We start from the raw sequence: 22,530 nt of genomic DNA on the forward strand, positions 1-22,530 counted from the left end.
AGTCGGCAAACGCCTGACCTTTCACTGCTTTCCTTGGTTCGTAGGAGATTTCAAGACTTTGCATTTCAATAGCCCATTTCAACATTCTGCCGGATGACTCCAGAGTGGACATTGGCCGCTTGAGGGGCTGATCGGTGTAGATTACAACCGGATGTGCCAGAAAGTATGGCTTCAACTTTTTGAAGGCCATATATAGAGCAAGACCAAATTTCTCCACCATGGGGTACCGTCTCGTTCAGCAAGGAGAACGGCACTGAGGGCATGGTCTGAGACGGCTAAGTACATGTACAACTTCTCTCTAGGCAAAGGACTAACAAGCCTTGGCAAAGAGTGCAAGTGTTCTTTCAATTTTTGGAATGCCGCCTCAACATCATCCCCCCATTCAAATCTAGTCTTCTTCCTGATTGCTTGGAAGAAGTAAAGGCATTTGTCACCTGACCGGCTGAGGAATCTCCCCAAGGCGGCCAGGCAACCGGTGAGTCTCTGAACTTCCTTAACAGTGCGGGGTGACTTCATGTCAATTACCGCCGGTATCTTCTCAGGGTTAGCCTCTATCCTTTTTTGATCAATCAGGAATCCGAGAAACTTCCCAGACTCAACACCAAAGACGCATTTCTTAGGATTTAACATAACCTTATGCCGCCTGAGTGTGGTGAAGGTTTCTCGGAGATCAGCAAGGTGATCCGCCTGCTGCTTGGATTTGACTATCATGTCATCAATGTACGCCTCTACGTTCCTCCCAATTTGACTAATGAAGACTGTATTAATCATCCGTTGGAACGTAGCCGGCGCATTCTTCAAGCCAAACGGCATCACAGTATAACAGAATAACCCCTGATCAGTGACGAAGGCCGTCTTTTCTTGATCTTTTTTCCACAGAGGTATCTGATGGAAGCCGGAATAGGCATCCATAAAACTCATCAAGGCATGACCAGCTGTTGAATTGACCAAGTTGTCAATTTTTGGAAGTGGATAACTATCCTTTGGGCATGCCTTGTTGAGATCTGTGTAGTCTACACACATCCGCCAGGTACCATTCGGCTTCTTTACAAGCACAACGTTTGCCACCCAGTCGAGGAAATTACAAGGCCAAATGAACCTAGCATCCAACAGCCTTTTTACTTCGGCAGCTGCCGCCTGACTTCTTTCCTCACCGTGGTTCCTCTTCTTTTGCCAGATGGGCTTCATTTTTGGATCCACGGCGAGTTTGTGGACAGCGAGATCCGGGCTGATGCCTGGCATCTCTTCCACTTCAAAGGCAAACACATCTTTGAATTCTTTCAGCAGAAGATGCAAGTCTGCACCCAGAACAGCATTAGCAACCGTCCCAACCTTAACAGTTCGCTTTGGACGGCTGTCGTCCAGAACAAGATCAATACTTTCACCAGCCGGTTGGGGACGGAGCTCCTCTGACCGTTCACCAGTCAGTGATTGCTATTTCTTTTCTTTCTTCACCACCACCAGCTCTGCAGCTTTTCTCTTTTTACCGGCTGCTGGTGGGGGTGAAGGAGCATCCTTGACATTATCAAGGTCTATTGGTTCCTTCCCTTGGCCGTCTGAGGCCACAGTATCCTTGACGGCTGAGAGGTAGCACTCTCGGGACGTCTTCTGATCCCCGTTCAGGGAACCAACAGAACCATCATCCCTCTCATACTTAATGAGCATGAGAGACGGGATGATTACCGCCTTGGCTTCATTGAGGGTTGGCCTCCCAAGAATGATGTTGTAGGCGGTCAACTCCTCAATGACCAAGAATCTGACGACAATATGTCGTCCCTGGCCTTTCTCACCCAACCGGATGGGTAAGTCAATTCGTCCGGCTGGATAGACCATCCCACCCCCAAAATCAACCAAGGGGTGGGTGACCGGATGCATGCTGCTGGAGTTGTATTTCAGCTTCTGCAAGCACCGGAGGCTGATAATGTCCGACGAGCTGCCGGTGTCAATAAGGATCCGTCCAACCAGCTGGTTGGCAACCTTACATTCAATGACGACCGGGTCGTCATGCGGACGGCGGACGCTGCCCCTGTCCTTCTCAGTTATGAGGACGTCTGGGAAAGTGGAACTGGCAGACGCCTGCTCATCATCATCATCCTTGTCCATCTTTCGAAGATGGCTCTTGGTGCCCCGGATGGTAGGGCCACCACATGAAAATCCGTCTGCTATAGTGTAGACCGGATCCTTGTTGGTATCCGAACTACTAGTAGGCTGGGGGGTTGCCTTGGAGGACTGACCCTTGTTCTTCTTCTTTGCCCCAGCTGGGGACTTAGAAATGTAGGACTTTAGAAGTCCTTTGTCAGCCAGACGGTCCAACGTCCGCTGTAAACTGAAGCAGTCGTTGGTGTCATGGCCAACCTCCTCATGGAATTGGCAAAATTTATTTTTGTTCCGTGACTGGACGAAACTCTTCATTGGATTCGGTTTCTCAATGGACAGCCGGTCCTTCACCTCCATGAGGATGGAGTTGCAGTCTTTGTTAAACTCATACCGGGGAACGTATGGTTTAAACTCTTTTTTCTTCTTCTGGGACGGCTGCTCAGAATCACTGACCGCCCAGACTTCTTTTCTTTTCTTGCTCTCTTCTTTTTTCTTTGTCGGCTGAGCAGACCGGCTCTCTTTTTTCTTGTCAGACTTCTTGGAGTCCGACTGGCTACCAGGCGTGCAGAGGTCGGTTGCTTGTATATAGCTTTCCGCCTCCCTCAGGGCCGCCTGTAGCGTAAATGCCCCTTTTCTGACAAGGTCGAACTTAAAAGTCGACCCGTCTCTCAGACCCTTGAAGAAGTCTGTAAATGCTACCTCGTCAGACAGCCCCTGGATCTGAATTCTGACCAGGTTGAACCGTCTGACATATGAGCGTAGCCCTTCTCTCTCTCCCTGCTTAATGGTGCTCAAGTCTAAACTTGTTTTCTTAGCAGGGATGTTCATTGAGAAGTTGGTGGCAAACAAGAAGGCTAGCTTCTTGAAGCAGTCAATAGATCCGGCTGGCAAGTTGCCAAACCATTGTTGGGCAATGCCCTTCAATGTAGCCGGAAAACATCGACACCAGGTGGCATCGTCCCAACCTTGTAAACACATTAGGTTGGTATATGCCATCAGGTGGTCTTCTGGGTTGGTGGTTCCATCATAAGCACCAACCAAAATATTCTTAACCTTGGCCGGCTGAGCCGCCTCGGTTATATTGGCTGCAAAGGCAGACGGTTGTTCGCCTAGCCTCATCAGCCGGAGCTGCCAGTCTAGTGGCTGGACATTGGTATATGCCGCCTGACCTCCGAATGAGGGTGGCTGCATGAACTGGAGGCCATATTGCCCATACTGCGCCTGGGGTGCGTATGGCATAGACCCTATCATCAGCTGAGGTTCGGTGTTGACGGATTTACCGCCTGTCCGACTCTCATGCAAGGACATAGAATTCCTTGCAGAAGCTTCCTTGAAGCTGTCTGGAAAGCTTGAGGTAGAAGCTGACTCAGACTGTTGCTGCCTCCTTCGATTGATGAATTCTCTAGCATCGAAGGTAGGCGTCTTTTTGGCCTCCGGATGGGGTTGTCGGGGCTGCCTCTGGGGCATCAGAATCTTGGACCAGTCAAGTTTTGCGGCTGCCTTCTCCTTTGGATGAGGAGTTGGCTGCCTGTCCTTGACCGGCTTCTTCTTCCCATCATTGGGAGTCTTTTTAGCCGGCGGACTCTTGCTAGAGCCTGCCTTGTTGTTGATCATCTCCTTGATTTCACCCTTGAAGGAGTTCATGAATTTCAGGAGCTCATTCCGGGTGACTGGAGCTTCTCCTCTGGTCTTCCGGGTTTCCCCGTCTGACCTCCCAGTGGGCCAGCTGCTTGGACCCGCCTGGTCTAGATTTCGCTCCAGTTGATCTCTGGAACGAATGGATTTAGAGATGAGGGAGCCATCTTTGGTTATGTAGGTCTCCACATCATTGTCTTCTTCTTCTTCCTCCTCCTCAGTGAATACCTCTGGCTGAGGCTGAGGCGGAGGCTGAGGGATTTCAAAATTTTCCGGTTGAATAACCGGTTGCAAGTCTTCTTGGTTACCCGTCTGAGTAACCGGACGTAGAGAAGTAGAATTGAGAATTGGTACAGAATTTTTGACCATCTTGAGGTACTCTCCCCACAGACGGCGCCAAATGTTTTGGGTGTTTTTGTCCCTTGGGAGAGTTACAACTCGAAGACTGGTCCCGCTGACTCTGTACCTGCAAAAACAACGGAGACACCGGTTGGGTGGTGCTCCGCCTCCAACGTTCAAGTTAGTAACTTGAAGGAAAATAAAAAGTGCGGAAATTTAGATGGGGATCTGCTTGGATTCCAAGCTCAGGAGTTCTCTGATGAGAGAGAAAGTAGGATGTAATAAATGATAGTAAATTTCTGAATGTCCCCCAATTTGGGGGAATATCTCCCTATTTATAGGGTCATTGGGAAAAGTGCCCCTCCCTAGGTCATTCTGACCTAGGACTGATGGGCTGCGCCACCAAATAGCGGATTTTTGGGGAATTGGGCCCTTGAAGGCCGTAATTCTAAGAAAGTATCTGGAGAGGCCACGTGTCAGCTGGAGATTGGTCAAGGATGACCTGCCAGCCTCTGACACGTGGCACCTCCTCATTGGTCCACTTGTCAAGGGTAAAAATACCCTAAACACCTTCCATTTCAATCATAGATTCTCATGTTAAAGGGTTTCTAACTTATAACTTCACCACATACCTTTAATTTTTCATTTGACCATACTAAGGACATGTTCACATTTACTGAACTGAACTGATTGGATCTAACTGAACTGATTGGAGCTAACTAAATCGAAGTGAACTAAACTGAAGTAATTGGAGCTGAACTGAACTGGATTGAATAGAGCTGAAATGAATATTTTATAAGAGTCGGAAATTAAGAGCTGAATTAAACTGAACTGATTGAAACGAAACTAAGCTGAACTGAAATGAACTGAAATTAAGATGAAGTGAACAAGCCTTAATCTCTCCTCTTAAAATTCACAATGCATTCCTAGAAAGTATAACACATTCCAAGAATAAAATCAAACAACTATAAACTAGTACTTGTATGAGATTTAAGATTCTAGTATGATATTACATACCACCTATTCTAATTCAAGGAACCAAACACCCCTCAAGGATTTGAAAATCCTGTTTAGTTGAGAGAGATCACAAAACAATACACTCGTCCATTAAAAGCTACTTCTAAGCTTTCTCCCCTCCATTGTACCAGTTTCTGAGGTATGATGTTTTCTCTTTATTTTAAAATCACCAAATATCAATTCCAAAATCTAGGGTTTATCGTTAATTTAATTTAGGTTTCTTCTAAGGTAGATTATTGAACTATTACTTATAATCACTCGATTTCTTAAAATTTATTCATTGCTAGAATTTTGTTGTTCATGTGCTAAAGCAAAAAGAATTTGAATAGATAATTGACTCAAATTTGATTGCTAAAGTTGCAGCCCTTTTGTTTACATATCCCTTTATTGTTAAATTGGAATAATGAAAATAAACAATTTAGGAGTGCTGCTAGTTGCTTTGAATGTTATGCTGTCTTCTTTCAATTTAGTATCGGATTCGCCGTGATTGTTCGTAAAAAAAAATAGAATTAATTTTGTTACTTTCGTGTTTCGAAAAGAATTGTGCTTTTTTCCTTGGATCATGAGCAGCAAATATAAGTATTTGATTTGTCCTTGGTGTATTTATGTAATAATTAATATAATTAATGCATTTACCATTGATCAACTACTTCTTGTTCATTAGATTAAAAACTACTGTATGGAAATTAACACAATTTTCTCATTTACTTGAGAATTGTAAAGTGACAGAAGAAGTAATAGAAACTGGTGAATTTTGAAGCAATTATTTGCTTCTTGGATTCTTAATTTGAATGCTGTATACATTTGCCATATTATTTCGAATTTCCGATGTGTAGGGAAATGTTGACACTTGCTTTCGGACAAAACATGCTTTGTTAGTTTTCTCCCAAAATCGCAGTTTGATGATAGAATACATGTCTAGCCAATTCCCTTCCCACATAACAATGATTTTGCTATCGAAGTAGTGTTTTTTTTACTCTGTCTAACCTAAGACTGTGTATTGTATTTCCTATTGTCTAGAATGAATAAAGGAAGTGGCGGAGGTGGACCTACAGCCGCCGCTGCTGCTGCAGCCACACAGAAGCAGAAGGCTCTTTTGCAAAGAGTTGAAACTGATGTTTCCAATCTTGTTGACAATTTCACTGTTCTTGTCAATGTTTCTCGGGTTTGTCTGCACCTCCTTTTTATGTAGTAAGTTGTGGATTTTATTTAACATATATATACTCTTGATTTGTTTCGAGATATGCATGCTTAGTTTCAGAGCTGTGCTTTGCCTGATTTGGGTGGCTGTCAATTTTTAGTTTAATTTAAGACGATTTTATTTCAAGTGTGAACCAAACATTAGAAATACATGAAGCTTTAGTATGTAAATTTCAATCTATGCTTCCCTGTTTTGGGGTTTTCATTCGATTATGTTGCATGTCAATTTGTGAACCAAAAGGTTCCCATTATAGGGGTGTTTGGTCAAGTAACTTAGGTATAAGGTATGGGTTTTGAATAGATATACCTTGTGTTTGTTTAACAAAATACCAATGTCCAAACTTATACCTCAAAGGCTCAAACACACATTGTATGGGGTTTAGAAACCAAAGGGGGAAGGGGGGGTATGGTTCATCAAAGTACCATACTTTCAGGTATCATATAAAAAAAAGTCCATTCCTGAACAAAACCAACCACTCAGTTTTAAGTACCACGTTCCAATCCCATATCACTCCTATCTCAATTCTGATTCCAAACCCATACCACTCTACGAACCAAACTGCTGCTGCTTCTATACTGATTTTTAGTAATGAAATGTGGTCATTTTTCAGGATGTCTGCTTCTGCAGTGGCATAAGTCAGAACCTTTACTACTTTGTAATTGGATACGGCTTTCTTTTGTAATTTTTTTGTTTAATACTCTTAATTAGCTTATATCATGCCTGCTTTGTAAAGTTAATCTGTACCTGATAGAAGCGCCAAGCTTGATAAAATCATCCAGCATTCACTATCAAACATGAAAGCTATGCCTAAGTTTCACTTTCCTTTTGAATTGCTAACAATGTGTCATTAGCTATGTCATTAGTAAGGCACTGTTATTAGTATCTATTGAAGTCTCTGAATCTCTTAAATCTGTAGGTAAATGATCCACCCGTCAGAAATCAACAAGAAGCTTTCATGATGGAAGTGCGTGCAGCCAGGATGGTGAGAGCATAATCTTATTATCTTAGTTATATGCAGTACAATATTAAGGCACAAGGCTTCAGCATACTGTCTGTCTCCAAATTTCTTTGGATTGCAATGTCGTCTAGAACTTGTAATTTTTCCATATTTTGCCAGCATTTTCCAAGCTGCATGGCTGTCAATGACTATGTTGCTTTTAGATTGGAGTTGCTGTGGAAATCTATCCAAGTTTTACTTTGTCCCATGGTTTCTCCTTTCTTTTTGTGTGTGTGTGTGTGTGTTTGTCCCATGGTTCCTCCTTTCTATTTGTGTGTGTGTGTGTGTGTGTGTGTTTGGGGGGGGGGGGGGGGGGGGGGGAGGCACAAGAGTTAAGAAAGCGGTTATGAGGACCAGAAAAACTATCTGAATTACTCTGAAAAACCGTCTGTGTTACCCATAGAACCCAGATGAGAAAGGAACTTACGGAGATTTCTTAGGGTGTGTTGGATACATACATTGTGAATTGTGATAGGAGAGTATTTGTGGAACTTCCTTAAAAAAAAATTAAAAAAATACATTGCAATAATTTTAGAATGAAGTATTAGATTTTAAGATGGCAATCAACAGCTGATTGTTCAAGTTTTTTACTTGTACTGAGTTCAGCTTATTGTTACCTTTTTCTCCTCTATATTGATCAATATATTCACCTAGCATAATATTCATATGCGAAATTTGTTGTGTCCCTTTATACAATTGCAGTTTTGTTCTTGTTCCTGCTGCTTGAGCTTGATTAGTGCATGAGTTTAACATAAGCTGACTTGCACTCTGACTATTTATTGCATGACGGCCATGACCCATATGTGGTTAACAATTTGCTCTTTCCTTCGTAATAGAGTTCATGATAATCTTCCTGCTTGAGGCATTAGTCTACTTTGAGATTTGAGAATGACCTCTTGTTTTGCTTTTTTGTAATATTTTTTGCTGTGAGATCCTAGGACTCAACCACAATAATTCATTAGCTTTTGGCCTAAGACATTTGAGAGACTAGTTAGAAACCTTGATAGCTGCTGGATGATGAGCAATGTTGCCATATTCGGAGTATATAACCGCTTTATTCATTCTAGGCAATAGGAACTATCATGACTTCGAATCTCGAATTCAGTTTGGGTCACAGAACTACATTTGCAAGCATGTCGGGCAATGCAGATGGTTTGCAGCCTAAAATTTCATGGACTCACACAAAAACCTTTACGATGGGGTCCTGATTCGGTGACATGGTTGTGATTTAATACCATAATTGTCATTATGTGTTATGTCAAATAATCTCAATCTCTAATTTCATTTTTTTAGGCAAGTACTAGTTCTCTTGAGTGGAGATCTCTGTTGTAAGAAACACAGCAAAGAAAGTTGACTAGTTCTCTCCTGGATGTAATTGAGAAACTATCTGGTAGATAGTCTGTCTTTTTCTTCCCAATTTTTTCTTGTACCTTAACTTCATTGAATTGCCACTCAATTCCTTTATCTCTGTATACATGTTTTTTTCAGGTACAATGTCTCTGTAATTCTGTATACATGTTCATTGTCTTTATTCCACTTGTATGTTTTTGGTTGATTAACAGGTCCAAGCAGCTGACTCATTGTTGAAGTTGGTGTCAGAATTGAAGCAGACTGCTATCTTTTCTGGATTTGCATCGCTCAATGACCATGTAGAACAACGTATTGGCGAATTCAATAAGCTGACAGAAAAAACAGACGTTACTTTGGGTAGAGTTGGGGAAGAGGCAGCAGCTAGTCTCAAAGAACTTGAATCTCATTTTTATTCTTCTGCAGAGAAAGCCTGCGCAGCCAGCCAACCTCCATCACCTTGAGTTTGGCATGATAGTTGCAGTCTAATTTACCTGACTGTCAAAAAGAAGTCTAGATATATGCACAACTTGACTTCTATTATTTGTTTGTCTTCTGGGTGATTTAAGGTACAACACTCCACAGTTTTAAATAGGATTTTTTCCAAAGGTCGTTTGGGTGGGGGCTATTTGTAATGTAGACTATGTAGCTGTGGTGCCTGTGGATGTCAAGCTAGCAGATAGATAGAGCCCCTTGTCATGTATATGCTGTGATTGAGAACAAGTCTAGGTTTATTTGTAGAAGTGAATTATTGTTATGTAGGATCTTGCAAAATTCATTACAAGAGTTGTTTCAGAATACTATTTTTTCTTGAATTTAAACAAGAGAGATTATATTAATAGTCAATTATGTGCATTGGATATTGTGAAAATAGATTTTCAGAAATAAACATGGGATTGAATGACTGAGAAAGTGAGAGGAGTATTCAACTACAGAGCATTTTTTTCAAAAAAAAATAAAAATAAAAAAATGCAAGGCACATTACTTAAATTACTGCTGAATAACCCTTATCACTCCTAAGAATAAGAAGGCTCGCTCCTTGAACAATTGACAAATAGCATTCAGGGTGTAACTGAGCCAATCAAGTATGTAAGCCCTCAGTTTGATTCAAGCTAAACCAGGCAACCTAACCTATGGAGGTAGGCCTGTAGGCTTAGTTCTCAGAAATCATGCAAAGTTCATAAAATCAACAGCGTTAATAAAATGTTCTCGATAATAATGCTTTATATCTGGTTCAAGTGCCTCTCCAAAACCATGTTTTCACAGAGATGCTCATTATTTTTACTATTGCTGGCATTACAATCAGAACTGTATAACAAGCTAAAAAGCACCCTCATACAACCCGTAGAAGGAACACATAAGCTCAGCTACAACAGCTTGGCCCGGTTCTACAAGACTACAAGGAACTCCAGCTTTGATCTGCTGCACCAATATCTAGCTAACTTGATCACATAACAACCATTAACACCTATCAAGAAGACAAGTAAATGAAATTAGAACACAACCTATGACAAAATCTAATTGAACAAAATTACCAGAAAGCAGTCATTTAAATTTACCATGACCAGCCTTAGGGCACGAACCGCACGATACTAGTTTTAAAACCCTTGCACTCGAAAACATGTCTAACAAGGTTCATATACTATCATAAATCTTTGTCTAATTATTGCGCTGATAATCAGGACTTGGTCCAAAAATTGCCCTGAACTTGGTCACTTTATTTTAATTCTGAGACATTTGTATTAATATAAAAAATGAATGCCTGTGATTTCACTACTTACTTTCTAACCAAAATCTTCTTAATTCTGCACTGCTTCTTTCTCTCTCTCAGTAGCAAAAGACTTAGCAGCCTCATATCTTGCATTGACAGCATCCCAGGAAACAAGATTTTCCATGAAAATTGAGATGTAATCAGGCCTTCGATTCTGCAAAACAGAGAAATACGAGGTCGACTTGTGAGTCACCTTTAACATATTCTGAGAAGGAAAGCAGAAAAAAGAGGCTTTCCTATTCAACCAAATCCATTTGCAGTTTTTCCTTTTTTCATAGAGGTAAAATAGAAGGGGGGAGATTTTTGGGTGGGGGGAGCATTTGCAAGTGTCTTGAGACTTCTGAAGGTTAGCCTCACCTGGAAATCCAAGTAATAGGCATGCTCCCAAACATCGATAGTAAGAAGTGGCTGCAACATAAGACATGCCATACATCAAAATTGAGACTTAAGTAAACAAGGTCTTACGACTCTTACCAAACCATTGTCACTTTATCAGCTCACTACAACATTGCTAGGCATGAGCCTAAAGATGTATTACTCACATAATAATCCCAAACAAGAGGGTTCACAGCATTTGGGCTCTTAACAACCACAAGTTTCTTGTCATCTTCAGATGGTTTCGGGTTTACTGCATTTCCGACATCCAGTTTATTTGCTTTGTCTGTGTTCAAAAAGAAATTAGTAGATTAGCATACATCATATACCAGAAGCTGATTATTATTTTTCCCTTTTTCTTTATTAAGGTGAAAATGGTAAGGCCATCCTGTGAAATTTATTTAGGAAACCAAAGATATTAGTAATATAGAGTGCTCACAAACAAGCCAAGCCCAGCCAGAACCAAATTGTGTGGCAGCAGCAGTCTTGAATTCACTAGTAAATGCTTCAAAAGAACCAAAATCCTTTTCAATTTGTGCCAAAAGCTCGCCAGAAGGCTTTCCCCCACCACCAGGCTTCATGGACTCCCAGAAAAACTCATGATTCCAGGCCTATATTAAAAGTGCAACTGTGAAGACATTGAGATTCTAACAACGATAGTCTGCACTTGAAGAAAGTTACAAACACATACCTGTGCTGCGTTATTAAAAGAAGGAAGCATGTCCCCTTTGTTATATGTGATTCGTACGACTTCTTCAAGTGGCTTTCCATCTAATTCTGTTCCAACTATTTGCTTGTTCAAGTTATCCACATATGCTCTATGATGCTTCCCCCAATGATACTCAAATGTTTGTTTGCTCATGTGCGGCTCCAAGGCATCCTATCAACAGTTAACATAGAGTTGCCAAGAGATTAGCAAACTTCGAGATTCAGAGGGTACTGCTTTGAGTGCTTTCGAGTCATAGATCATGTAGCTTAAGTAACGTAAGGTAGAAAAAGTTTAAGCAAGAATTAATATCAGATACAGAGCTTTACAGTAATTTGAATCTTACAAATGGATAAGGTGGGGGCTTCAAGTCAAATTTGGCTGTAACAACACCAGCACCGGCTCTTCTTACTCTTGTCTGCAGCATTATATCGTCAGAAAAACAAATGTAAGTATTCTTCACAAAATAAAATCAAATTAGAGGGGTTCAAAATCAATAACTAGACCTTTAGTGTTGAAAAGAGATCGAGCTTCGTGATGGCAATTTACTACAACTTCTTAAAGTTTCCAATACAATAAAAGAAGAGAAGAGGCACATCATAAGTCATAACCGACAAACTAGTCTTCCTGTTTAGCAATGCAATTTCACCTAGCAAGGCTAGCTCACATTAGAAACTTGCATGATCCTTTTTGCTCCCCTAATGGAGATTTTGTACATTTAGCCTCATATCACAACTAAATTAAATACCTTGAAGTTATATATTAATTCATTTTCATGAATCATTGTTAGCTTTTGTTACTCATAATGGTTAATTACTTTATTGAACTAATGTAAATCATACACATATAACTTTAGCATCACTTGGCCTTTTATTTGTCAACCTCATCTAGCAATCTGCTGCTTAGAGACTATCTACTGCAGAAAGCCTTATTAAGTCACTCGATTAAACAAAGTCCGCAAATTTTATATCTTAAACAATGTACAATGCAAGATATTACACCAATTCTCCCATCCACATTTTTTATAAAAAAAATTCAAAGCTCTATAACTAGCCTTTTGATTACATATGGCTTTTCGCTGGCTTATAAGTTATAACCGACTTCTTGCTTATCCATGTCATTAATCTCGTCATACAACCAAAAAAAAATATGTTTAGTAAATGACTTTCCAAGTTGAGAATCCTTGGTTAATTGTTCGGCCTCACAACTAATCTTACCAAACATCTTTATAAGCTAATTATCGAATGAAAATTCTGATGCTATCTTTAATTACACATAAATGTCATCTAGCAATTTCAACATAAATAAAATAAGTAAAATAAAATAATTTTTTTTTTTTTAAAAAAAAAAAAAAAACCATGAAAGTTCAAGCAGCTTAAGACCCATTAACAATAAATATATCCACAATCAATTTCCCCAATAATAATAACATAAAATTTAGACAAAATAGTATTAATAATTAAAAAAAAATAAAATAAAATAAGAATACCCACTTCCTTAAGCTTCCAAGGTGAGAAGCGGATAGTGTCTAGGCCCCCTTTAAACCCTGCAAAAATCACCAAGTATATTAATTCAAACGAAATTCAATCTAATTTAATTATTAAAAAAATGATTGAATGAAGAGGGTCAAACAAACAAACCTTCATTAGTGAAAATTGAGGAAGTTGCAGCAATTGCGGACATTGTTTCTCTGAGCTACAAAATATTCTAAACGGTTCTAGAAATGTGCCAGACACACTCTTCAGTCTTGACTCTTGTATATAGGTACTTGGGTGTTTACTAAAGGACAAATAGTAATTTGATGAATAAAATTAGAGAGAAAATAAATTTTGAAATTAATATTGAAAATTTATTAATTTCTCTGTTTATAAATTAAATAGTATTGAAAATAATAAAGTGTACTACTAATACATCAACACTCCTCAAGTCCTCATACACGGTGTAAAAAATCTTCAAAATCCTTATTTTTTTTTTAATTAATATTAGATGTTATTTATCAGTAGTTGTAAACTTTTTGCTTTGGTCCATGTAAAGTGGGATTTATAGGCAGTTGTTTTTTTATGAAGCTCACTATCTATCTTACGTGGATGGATAAAATAATTTTTTAACCGAAGTATTGTATAAAGGAAATTATTTTCATTTTAATACTCGTAGTATTCATGAATTCACATAGTTTTGTTCCGAGTGCATACATAATCGTTGGTCAAGATGTAATTTGAAGTAAGAATTATGAAAAACTAAGGTGAGCATACACTTCAACACTTCATATACAATTATACAATATACGTTTTCGATTTTAATGTAAATTTTTTATGGTGAAGGATGAACCTAGACCTCATTCCCTCACTATTTTTGACACATTTATTTATTTTGGTGGAAAATTTTTGTGACATGAATAATATGATAATCAATCGAAAATGCCAGAAAGATGGTGACATGATGAGCACATAGGAGGTGTTATATCTAGTACAAATGTAGAATGGAGCTGTGTTTTTTCTAGTACAATGTGTACTGCATAAGTGCATATGAGCCAAGGATGACATTTTTACTATATACTATCTCCGTCCCCTTTTGATAGTCCCTTATGGACAAATTTTAGTCCCAAAATGTTCACCCCATTTGTTTTTTCCAACAACTATTAATATTAATTTTTTACCAAAATTCCCTCCAATTTGCAATAATATATGTGCAAATTTAACTTTCCCATGTAAATTTTGTTTTCCCATGTACTTTTATTACTTTCTCCCTCTACTTTTTTACATACCCAATATCAATTTACTTTTTCAATGTATTTTAACTATTTATTTTTGTGTTTATTAATTCCCGTGAAAAATGTCCATAAGGGACTATCAAAAGGGGACGGAGGGAGTAATTAAAAATCTTGGTTCATATTAATCGGACTAACCAAATTTGGATTTTGTACTTTGTCCTAGCTATTAATAATAACTATTACTTGTATATAATAACCATTACTCTATCCGTTTTTTAAAAACTGTTTCAATCAACTCATTATAACTTGATGAGAGACAAATTAATTGGTAGATGTTAAAATAGAGAGATTGTAGGGACCATGTTAACTAAAAGTCTAAAAGAAATTGACGCAAACTCAAAGTAACAAATCATATAGAAATTGAGACAACATTTATAGGATAGAAGAGTATAAAATAATGGCCTTATATGAAATTTATGATAATTGAAAAATAATGTGTAAAACTCAAGAAAATCTTTCAAAAAAAGAATAGAAAAAAAAAATACTAATTAGGGCAAAATGGCCTCTCTGACCCATCCCTATGACTTGGTATATTGAAATGCCTCAACCTTCCCTCTTGCTTCTTCATATACCCTTCACACAAAAATGCCTTAGAAAATTTATCCTCAACTTCTCTATTCACATCATGAACAAACACATCAGTGTCTCCATCCTCCCTATTCCTAGCAATCATCCCGGCAGTGTAAATCGCGGTCATCCTACCGGGAGCCTCATCGTAGTACCCTGTAGGTGCATCCACCATGATCACATCCCACTTAGTTTCATACACTTCCTTAGGTAAACCTTTCAATGCAAGTTGACACATTGAATGCCTAGCATCACCTATTGATGTACACTCTTCTCCCTTAGCCATTTCCATCAAAGTATCTGCTTGATTAACTTTACTATCATAGACAACATGATAAGAGTCTAACATAGGAAATCTACGTTTGATTTGTTGAATCCATGACTCGTCTTCCTCTAGGAAAACAGTCCGGCCTCCATAGTTTAACGCGCTCCACATTAGACTATCATGGCCTAGGCCGAAAACTAGGAAGTTACAAGGGGACTTTTGTTGTAGGACTTTGGCACTAACTGAGATTTCCTTTTGTGTTTGTTGTGGTGTGATGCTTGAGGTTGTGTAGTGAATGAGGGCATGAGATAGTGAGGATGGGAGTTTCGTGCAAGATGATGAACAATCCGAGTCTTTACTTCTTACGGTTTGTGAAGTACTTTGATCAGAAGATGATGACAAGTTTGATCTCAAGATGAAGAGGAGGAGAAAAGCAAGGGTAACTCCTAAAATGAGGAGCTTAACATTGAGAGGGCCTTGAGGTTTAGGCCTCATGGTAATTTTCCGATGATGGTAGAGATCGAATGACCAGTGTTTTTCGCTCTCTAAATTCAAGGATATGATGAATGCAAGAAGCCAATGTTGGTGTTGCATAGACAAGGAAACGGGTTTTTATGAGATGAGCATATTGGTTATGTGATGAAGACTATTGAGCAACTATTGAGTTAAGATGAAGCGATACTACACATAATATTTGGTAGATCTGCATGTTTGGTATGTGATTTTCATTTACACATCTTAGTTTATAATAATAAGATTAGTTTAGAGATTAAGTAATTGATTTAATTGTTAGAAACCTAGGAAATGAAAAAGATAGAGTTATGTTTGTCTGTCAAGTAGTAGCTTGAAAGGAACCTAATAAGAAAGCTTCACAAAGGAGCAAATCAAAGGGTCATGGTTTATATGAGTTAACTTTTTAGTGGTAGTTCAGTAGTTGTTGAGCTTGTATTTTATTGGTTATCATGCTTTTCGTACAGTTTTAAATTTTCTACTTACATAAACAACCAACAAGCTTAATAATAAAAATTTGATAAGTAAATCAGATATCTCATGTAATGCCTTTAAATCAATGTAGACAACCTATCTTATTTTAGTAAATTTCTACAACCTAACCACCAATAGACAAAAAATACGCCTCCGTGCTTTCAAATGAACCGACTCTTATAAATTGAGAGAAAAGGTACAGAAAATCTTAGTGTGGTGAAGAAAATACATACTATCTACATTAATCAAGAAAAGGTGAAAATAAAATAAATACTACCTCCGTTACATATTATTTGCAACGATTAGACATTTTCGCTCTCTATTTAATGTCAAATCGTTGCAAATAATATGTAACGGAGGTAGTAAACAAATAAATAAAGCAAACAAGAAACTGGTAACATCAGAAAATTTAGCACATTAGATGAACAGTCGAACTTTAACCAAATTATCTACACGAGGTATGATGAGATTTTTTACTGTACAACGACAAAGTCAGGGCACTGAATGCACCAACAGAAAAAATTATTACATATCAGCCTTCTAAACATAAAAACATGATCCAAAAAAGGAGACAGCAGCATTTTGCTTCTCAATGTGACTAATCAGACTCAAGATACAGAATATAACAACATAAATGTGTTTACCATCCTAAATAAATATGACATTTTCTCCTTTCACCAGCTTCTTTGCACTCCCATTTTCACAGCTTGTTGGTCCCGAAGAGAACTAGTAAACATATCATATCCGAATTGAGTACATATCGGTTTTCATCACTTCTCTTCAAATTCAACGTCTATAATGTCAGGGTTAGAATTTGACCGGGTTCCCTTGTCACCCCCCTTTGAGTAAAAATCACTCTTTGGCTGCCAGACGATGTTACCACAACCTTGACAGCGTATTACGCTGTTCTTGACACCTATAAACTGTCTTTTGCATGCTGGGCAAGCACCCTGTGAAATAATTTGGTTTAAAACACACAAAAAGTGCATGAGAACATTTGACGCACGAAGAAAATTGGCAGCTATATTACACTTGGCATTACAAGACCTGGGTTTTTCCAACATATTACAGCAGCTGTCAATATTTTTCATTGTTATTTATTCTACCAGCATATTGTAGATTTGTAGCAACTGACTATATTTTCCACTCTAAGTACTTAAGTAGGCAGCTAAAAGGCAAATTTCCTTTCTCCGTTTCTATTTTACTGGCAATGTTTTGACTTTTACATCAACCACATACTCTACTTTGACTATTCATGATGATTAAAAGTTATGGTAAAACAGTCATGTGGGATCATGTTAGATTCTTCCCATTATACTTTGTATATTTCCAAAATATCAACTTTATATAATTTTACTTATCGACAATTGCAGATATTAATAATTGAAATCATGTCGGCAAGCGTTGCAAGTAAGTTAAAAAAACCGAGGCAATATTATCCAATATACTTGGCAGTACAGCAACAGACAAGATAACCAAACCCCATTCAGAAGGAGAACAGAAATATTCCAGTAATATGCGACATAGTATCTGGGATTATAACAGCCTGCTGTTCATGGAGTAATAACTGAGATCAATTACGCCTCAAATTTATAAATATGGTATAATCATACCTTACTACATCTTCCTTTACAAATCATCTATCACCAAAGACATTTCTTAACCGACCTCACCAAGTCACCAGAGAACAACGATTCACCACAAAAAAACCTCTATCCCCAACAATAAATTTCTGATATTTCTCTTACCACACCACAGAGATCACCCAGTAAGTCAGACTTCACATGCCTCAGTATATGAGGACTGATACAGGATGTAGAAGAGACAATTAGAGTTGTAAACAGTAGTTTACATACTTCTCCCTTCTGTTATTTTATCCCCCGCTTCTAGAGCCCTTGAGATCAAGCCAACTTATCATCTCCCTTATACATAGTTTTTAAAGGATAAGTTCATGTGCCACACAACCCACCAAAAGAATGAAGTTTGGTCACATATCTATATTACTTTTTACTTCTATTGACTGCTGTAAACTGCAAGTTCAAATCTAACACACACCAAAAAAAAGCATTTTTCAACTAGATTACTCAGTCATATAAAGTTCAAAGCACCCATTCCTTTCATCTATCACCAGACTCACAAAAACTCCAAGCTAAACAAAATCGGAAAGTACTCAGACCCCAATACCAGGTTTACCATCAATACTTTTTGGACAAACCATTGGATTCTATGTTCTAACCCTGGTGCAGCTGAGTGTATAAGAAACCATTACATATGGTCTCTTCACAGACATACTCATGGACTTTCATGTTTTAATTAATGGAAAGAACTAACCAGCCATTAATAAAGGGGACTAAATTCAATATGCTAGAGCTAGACTATTATCAGAATAAGGTGTCTATTTACTCGCAGACAATTTCAAGAAAAAATTGATGTCTTGATCACAAAACAACTAATGCAAGCAGATGCACTTACCTTCACGGTCATGTTATTAGCAACAGCAGTGATCAGAAGAGGACCAGCAATTGGCAGTACCCAAGTGGCAATTATCAAACACCGAAATAGCCATCCAGACAAAGCAAACCATAAGAAGAAGATTGTCTGAAATGGAAATGAACATATAAAGTAAGCACAACCAAAACCTAGAGCATTGAGCCAACTATTGAACTATGTCAAATATGAACATGAAAGTTATTAAATAAAGTTATGGAGTGAATAGAACTTAAGATCACTAACACAGAAATCGGAAGGGTATATTTTCCATGTCTTCATGGTGGATAACCAACGGATCCACCACAAAAGAATGAAGATGAAAGGAAAATGGCTTCATATCAGATAAAAGAGACAATAAGAACATGGTAAGACAAGAACAATATAGAAGTCAAAATGCAAAGACGGAATTGGGGAACAATACAGATATTAGAAGAATTCTCCTGCAGTAAAGATCTATGATACAAATGGCTTCTTGCCAACAGTCACAAGATTTGAAAGCATCTACTGATCTACCATCACTTTATTAAAATGGTGAAAAAAAAAGGCACCTGAATGTAAGTTATGGTAGAGTAGCCATTAGATGTAATGAATTACTTTCCAGTCCTGCAGGAATATCTTCATTATCTTTGTGCAAAGTTTAAGGTGAATTAATTGGCTTAGCTCTTTAGATATGTTATACTAATAATGACACTCACTTCAATATTGCAATTTATGTTATTGAATGAATTTTATAACCTGTGGTAAACTCCTTGTATAAGATAAAGTAAGGGTATGAATAGTTTAACAAAACAAAGTTCTCATTTCAGTTGGCAGACATTAGTCAAGAGGTTCTCCTTTAACAAAACAACGGATATCTTGGCTGAGGGGTACTCCTTTAGAATTACAAAATAAAGTCATCCGGTAATATGCTTAGAATTAAAGCCTCCCATTCACATTCAAAATGAAAGTCCAGCTAAGGAGGGGTATTAAAAGAGAAAAATGCAATTTCACCACACTCATGTGTGTCATGTCTCCCATGTTTATCTATGCAGCTATGTAAATCCAAATTCCCAAGTATTAACAACAAGAGCCTACTGAGCTAGTCAATTCACCAAATCAGTCTTATTTCTTCACCTTGAGGCTCCATTGACTTTTATCAACAATTTCAAAATATTTAGGTCCGATACCAATGAATAAGAATAGTTTGTATGAGTAATGGTAGCCCGCTAAAAAGTTGACAAAGCTCAAATTTCAATTTGAATAATTGAAGGCAGGCACACTGAAAATATAACCTCCGTAGAGAAGAACAAATGCAAAACGGTGCATAAATTTAGATGATACGTACCGCAGAACTCCTTCCAAGGGGAGTATCCATAAAACTATTGAACTGCTTCCTGTACTGCAAGAAGCATTTAATAAATAGCATTAACCATTATGTCAACTTCCACAAAAAAGAATGAAGAAGTACAATAGAATTACTCAACACATGATAGTCATAAAACTACATCATCATCATCATCACATACTTCCTACTAAAATTATCATCTATACTTGCACTGGGTCATTTATGATTTTCCAAACAGCACGACATAGCAACTTTCAAAGGCAAACAACATCCACATGTCCCAACGATTATCACAATTTTCACGAACAGGAATTTCAGGTAAAAGAGCCGTGTTTGCGTTCGTTCTTGTCATCATGAGTCTTAACCCAAATTCAGTCAGCAACATACTCAAATGCAATGAATAAAATGTTCCCAATTCAATAAATTGTCATCATGAGTCTTAACCCAAATTCAGTCAGCAACATACTCAAATGCAATGAATAAAATGTTCCCAATTTGATAATTTGAAATTGCAAATTTTATCTTCTAGAGGCAAACAATATCCATATCTTCCAATGAAACCCATTCACAAACTGGAATTCTGAGTAAACAGACCGTGTTTGTGTTCGTTTTCGTCATTATGAGCCTTAAACCCTAATTCAGTCAGCAACTCACTCATGCAATGGAAAAAATACCCCCAATTTTACAAATTGAAATCACAAAATTCCCAAAATTCCATGATTTTAAGAAACTTAACCAAATTGCAAACAATAATCAAAACAAAGCTCCAATAATTCAATCAAATTGCAGAAATAACATAGCAAGACGAAATAGATAAGGCGGGAAATCGAACCCTAGGCAAATTCCGAGAGAAATCAAGAGAAAAACTCCGCCATTTCTGCGTAACTTCAAACTCACGGTCCAATTCACGAACACGAACAGAAGCAGCTTCAGCGGCAGACGAAAGACGACGGGAGACAGAATACCGACGGTCGAACCGCTCAGCGGCCTTCCTTGCGTCGAAAACAAGCTGCTCAAAGCCGTCGTTAGCAGAGTGCCAAACCTCCTTCCAAGCTTCACCGGATAATACGCGCCTTTTTAGGGACTCGAAGTCTCCGCGCTGAAACGCCGCCACGCGCAGCGGAAGACGGCGAGAAGACGGCGGAGGAGAGAGAAAGTAGGGGTGTTGATGATGGTGGTTGAGCTTGAGTTTTCCATTAATGGAAGTTGAAGGAAGGAAAGAAATCGCCATTGATGAAGCTTTTTGAAGGTGAGTTTGAGTCTCTCTCTTCTATACTCTTCTCTTGTATTCTATGAGTTGAGCTGTTTCTGTGTTCGAGTTGATTTTTTGCTGTTGCTGTTGCTAAGCCTCTAACTTTGCACGTGCATATCACGTGAAGTTGGTTTTTCATTTTTTTTTTAATGGCTATTAAATGGAGAATAGTTACAAGTACAAGTATTTATTTATTTATTTATTTATTTATTTATTTATTTATATGAAAGTGCATAAAATTTATTTTTTGATGGTACAATGCAGAAATTTTTGTCAAATTTATTTACTATCTTTGTGGAATAATAAGATATTTAGGGAGGTCAATGAGTTGATACACTCGTGAACAAATTGTTAATAAGCTCGACCAAAAGGTAAATAAACCAGCTTGAACAAAATATTTAGGGTCAGTTTATAAACAAATCTGACTTGAACGATGATGTGTTCAACTTGTATTGGCTCAAAAATAACTACTCGTAGTTTAAAGTTGTTCATCTTGGGTTTTTTTTTTTTTTGGTGCAAAGGAGGGTCAAGTCGAGAAAATAACAAAAATAAGCTAAGCAATAAAACGTGTCGTACTATGATATCCTCACGAAGAAGATTCTTTATTTCGATAGGTGGAACTACGAAATAGGTAACTCTCTCCAATTGAATAACACCTAAATTAACTAACTTATCCACTACGGAGTACTCTATTACCTTCACGAAAACAATAAAAAATACAAAAATTATTAACAAAAGATCAAATTATCCTACAACACTCATTCAACACATGCACACATACCACTTGTCCACCTCCAGGAAGCTTTGATCATTTTGAAGAGCCTCACTACATGCTTTAAGGGTCTGTTCTCTTACGTTGAAATTCAGTTCAGTTCAGTTCAACTCAGTTCAGTTCAGTTTAGTTCAGCTCAGCTCCTAATTTCCTTCTCTTATAAAATATTCATTTCATTTCAGTTCAGTTCAGCTCCTAATTTCCTTCTCTTATAAAATATTCATTTCAGTTCAGTTCAGCTCAGCTCAGCTCAATTCAGTTCAGTTCAGTCAATGAGAACAGACCCTAAATTGGTCTTCTCAGTTCACTCGTTGGCTTTTCAGTTCGCAGTATGTTTTGCCATATCATACTCCGTAATTCCGTATGTCAAGAACCAAGTCCACTAATCTTTTGTTCTTCCTTGTAGCGTACGGTGACTCCTGCTAAGAAGACCAATATTTTAGACCTTCACTAAAATTGTTGTTTGGTTACATAAAGAAAATGTGGGAAGTGAAAAATCATGAGAATTTGAAAATGGAAACTTTATGCAATTGCCGTGAATTTGATGTAGGAATTTAAATCCCATGAAATACAAATTCCTATGGGAAGTAAATTCCCATAGCAACCAAACAACACTAAGGG

General features: G+C 38.0%; 3 protein-coding genes and 1 pseudogene across 4 annotated transcripts; 1 reads left to right on the top strand and 3 right to left on the bottom strand.

The window, feature by feature from the left end:
* Positions 1-5,099: 5,099 nt before the first annotated feature.
* Positions 5,100-9,488, top strand: LOC145598371 (mediator of RNA polymerase II transcription subunit 22a-like). 2 transcript variants are annotated; one of them, XM_081654715.1, is made up of 4 exons: positions 5,100-5,227; positions 6,109-6,253; positions 7,206-7,271; positions 8,849-9,488. In XM_081654715.1, exons 2-4 carry the CDS (start codon positions 6,110-6,112, stop codon positions 9,095-9,097), a joined length of 459 nt encoding a protein of 152 aa, XP_081510841.1. In that variant the 5' UTR covers positions 5,100-5,227; position 6,109; the 3' UTR covers positions 9,098-9,488. The 2 variants fall into 2 exon arrangements, with proteins under 2 accessions (XP_081510841.1, XP_081510840.1); XM_081654714.1 differs by lacking the exon at positions 5,100-5,227 and having other exon boundaries at positions 6,108-6,253.
* A 340-nt stretch (positions 9,489-9,828) lies between these two features.
* LOC145597342 (superoxide dismutase [Fe], chloroplastic-like) lies at positions 9,829-13,276 on the bottom strand. Its single transcript, XM_081653496.1, has 9 exons — positions 13,126-13,276; positions 12,979-13,031; positions 11,832-11,903; positions 11,471-11,659; positions 11,219-11,390; positions 10,947-11,065; positions 10,762-10,812; positions 10,415-10,558; positions 9,829-10,101 (listed from the first exon to the last, which is right to left on the bottom strand). Exons 1-8 carry the CDS (start codon positions 13,166-13,168, stop codon positions 10,433-10,435), a joined length of 825 nt encoding a protein of 274 aa, XP_081509622.1. The 5' UTR covers positions 13,169-13,276; the 3' UTR covers positions 9,829-10,101; positions 10,415-10,432.
* A 1,210-nt stretch (positions 13,277-14,486) lies between these two features.
* LOC145598817 (glucuronoxylan 4-O-methyltransferase 1 pseudogene) lies at positions 14,487-15,673 on the bottom strand (annotated as a pseudogene).
* A 793-nt stretch (positions 15,674-16,466) lies between these two features.
* Positions 16,467-21,182, bottom strand: LOC145597938 (uncharacterized). Its single transcript, XM_081654221.1, has 4 exons — positions 20,718-21,182; positions 19,886-19,939; positions 18,544-18,669; positions 16,467-17,021 (listed from the first exon to the last, which is right to left on the bottom strand). The coding sequence occupies exons 1-4, from the start codon at positions 21,114-21,116 to the stop codon at positions 16,842-16,844; spliced, it is 759 nt and encodes a 252-aa protein (XP_081510347.1). The 5' UTR covers positions 21,117-21,182; the 3' UTR covers positions 16,467-16,841.
* Between the last annotated feature and the right edge of the window lie 1,348 nt (positions 21,183-22,530).

The sequence above is a fragment of the Chenopodium album genome, chromosome 20 (assembly GCF_948465745.1).
Source record: "Chenopodium album chromosome 20, dcCheAlbu1.1, whole genome shotgun sequence".
NCBI lineage: Eukaryota > Viridiplantae > Streptophyta > Magnoliopsida > Caryophyllales > Amaranthaceae > Chenopodium > Chenopodium album.

Coding starts and splice junctions, on each gene's coding strand:
- LOC145598371 (XM_081654715.1), top strand. CDS start 6,110: ATGAATAAAGGAAGTGGCGGAGGTGGACCTACAGCCGCCGCTGCTGCT. Junction 6,254..7,205: donor TTCTTGTCAATGTTTCTCGG/GTTTGTCTGCAC, acceptor TTAAATCTGTAG/GTAAATGATCCACCCGTCAG. Junction 7,272..8,848: donor AAGTGCGTGCAGCCAGGATG/GTGAGAGCATAA, acceptor GTTGATTAACAG/GTCCAAGCAGCTGACTCATT.
- LOC145597342 (XM_081653496.1), bottom strand. CDS start 13,168: ATGTCCGCAATTGCTGCAACTTCCTCAATTTTCACTAATGAAG. Junction 11,904..12,978: donor CACCTTGGAAGCTTAAGGAA/GTGGGTATTCTT, acceptor ATAATGCTGCAG/ACAAGAGTAAGAAGAGCCGG. Junction 10,559..10,761: donor CCTATTACTTGGATTTCCAG/GTGAGGCTAACC, acceptor TCTGTTTTGCAG/AATCGAAGGCCTGATTACAT.
- LOC145597938 (XM_081654221.1), bottom strand. CDS start 21,116: ATGGCGATTTCTTTCCTTCCTTCAACTTCCATTAATGGAAAACTCAAG. Junction 18,670..19,885: donor CCCTTGGAAGGAGTTCTGCG/GTACGTATCATC, acceptor TTTCCATTTCAG/ACAATCTTCTTCTTATGGTT. Junction 17,022..18,543: donor CTAATAACATGACCGTGAAG/GTAAGTGCATCT, acceptor ATTATTTCACAG/GGTGCTTGCCCAGCATGCAA.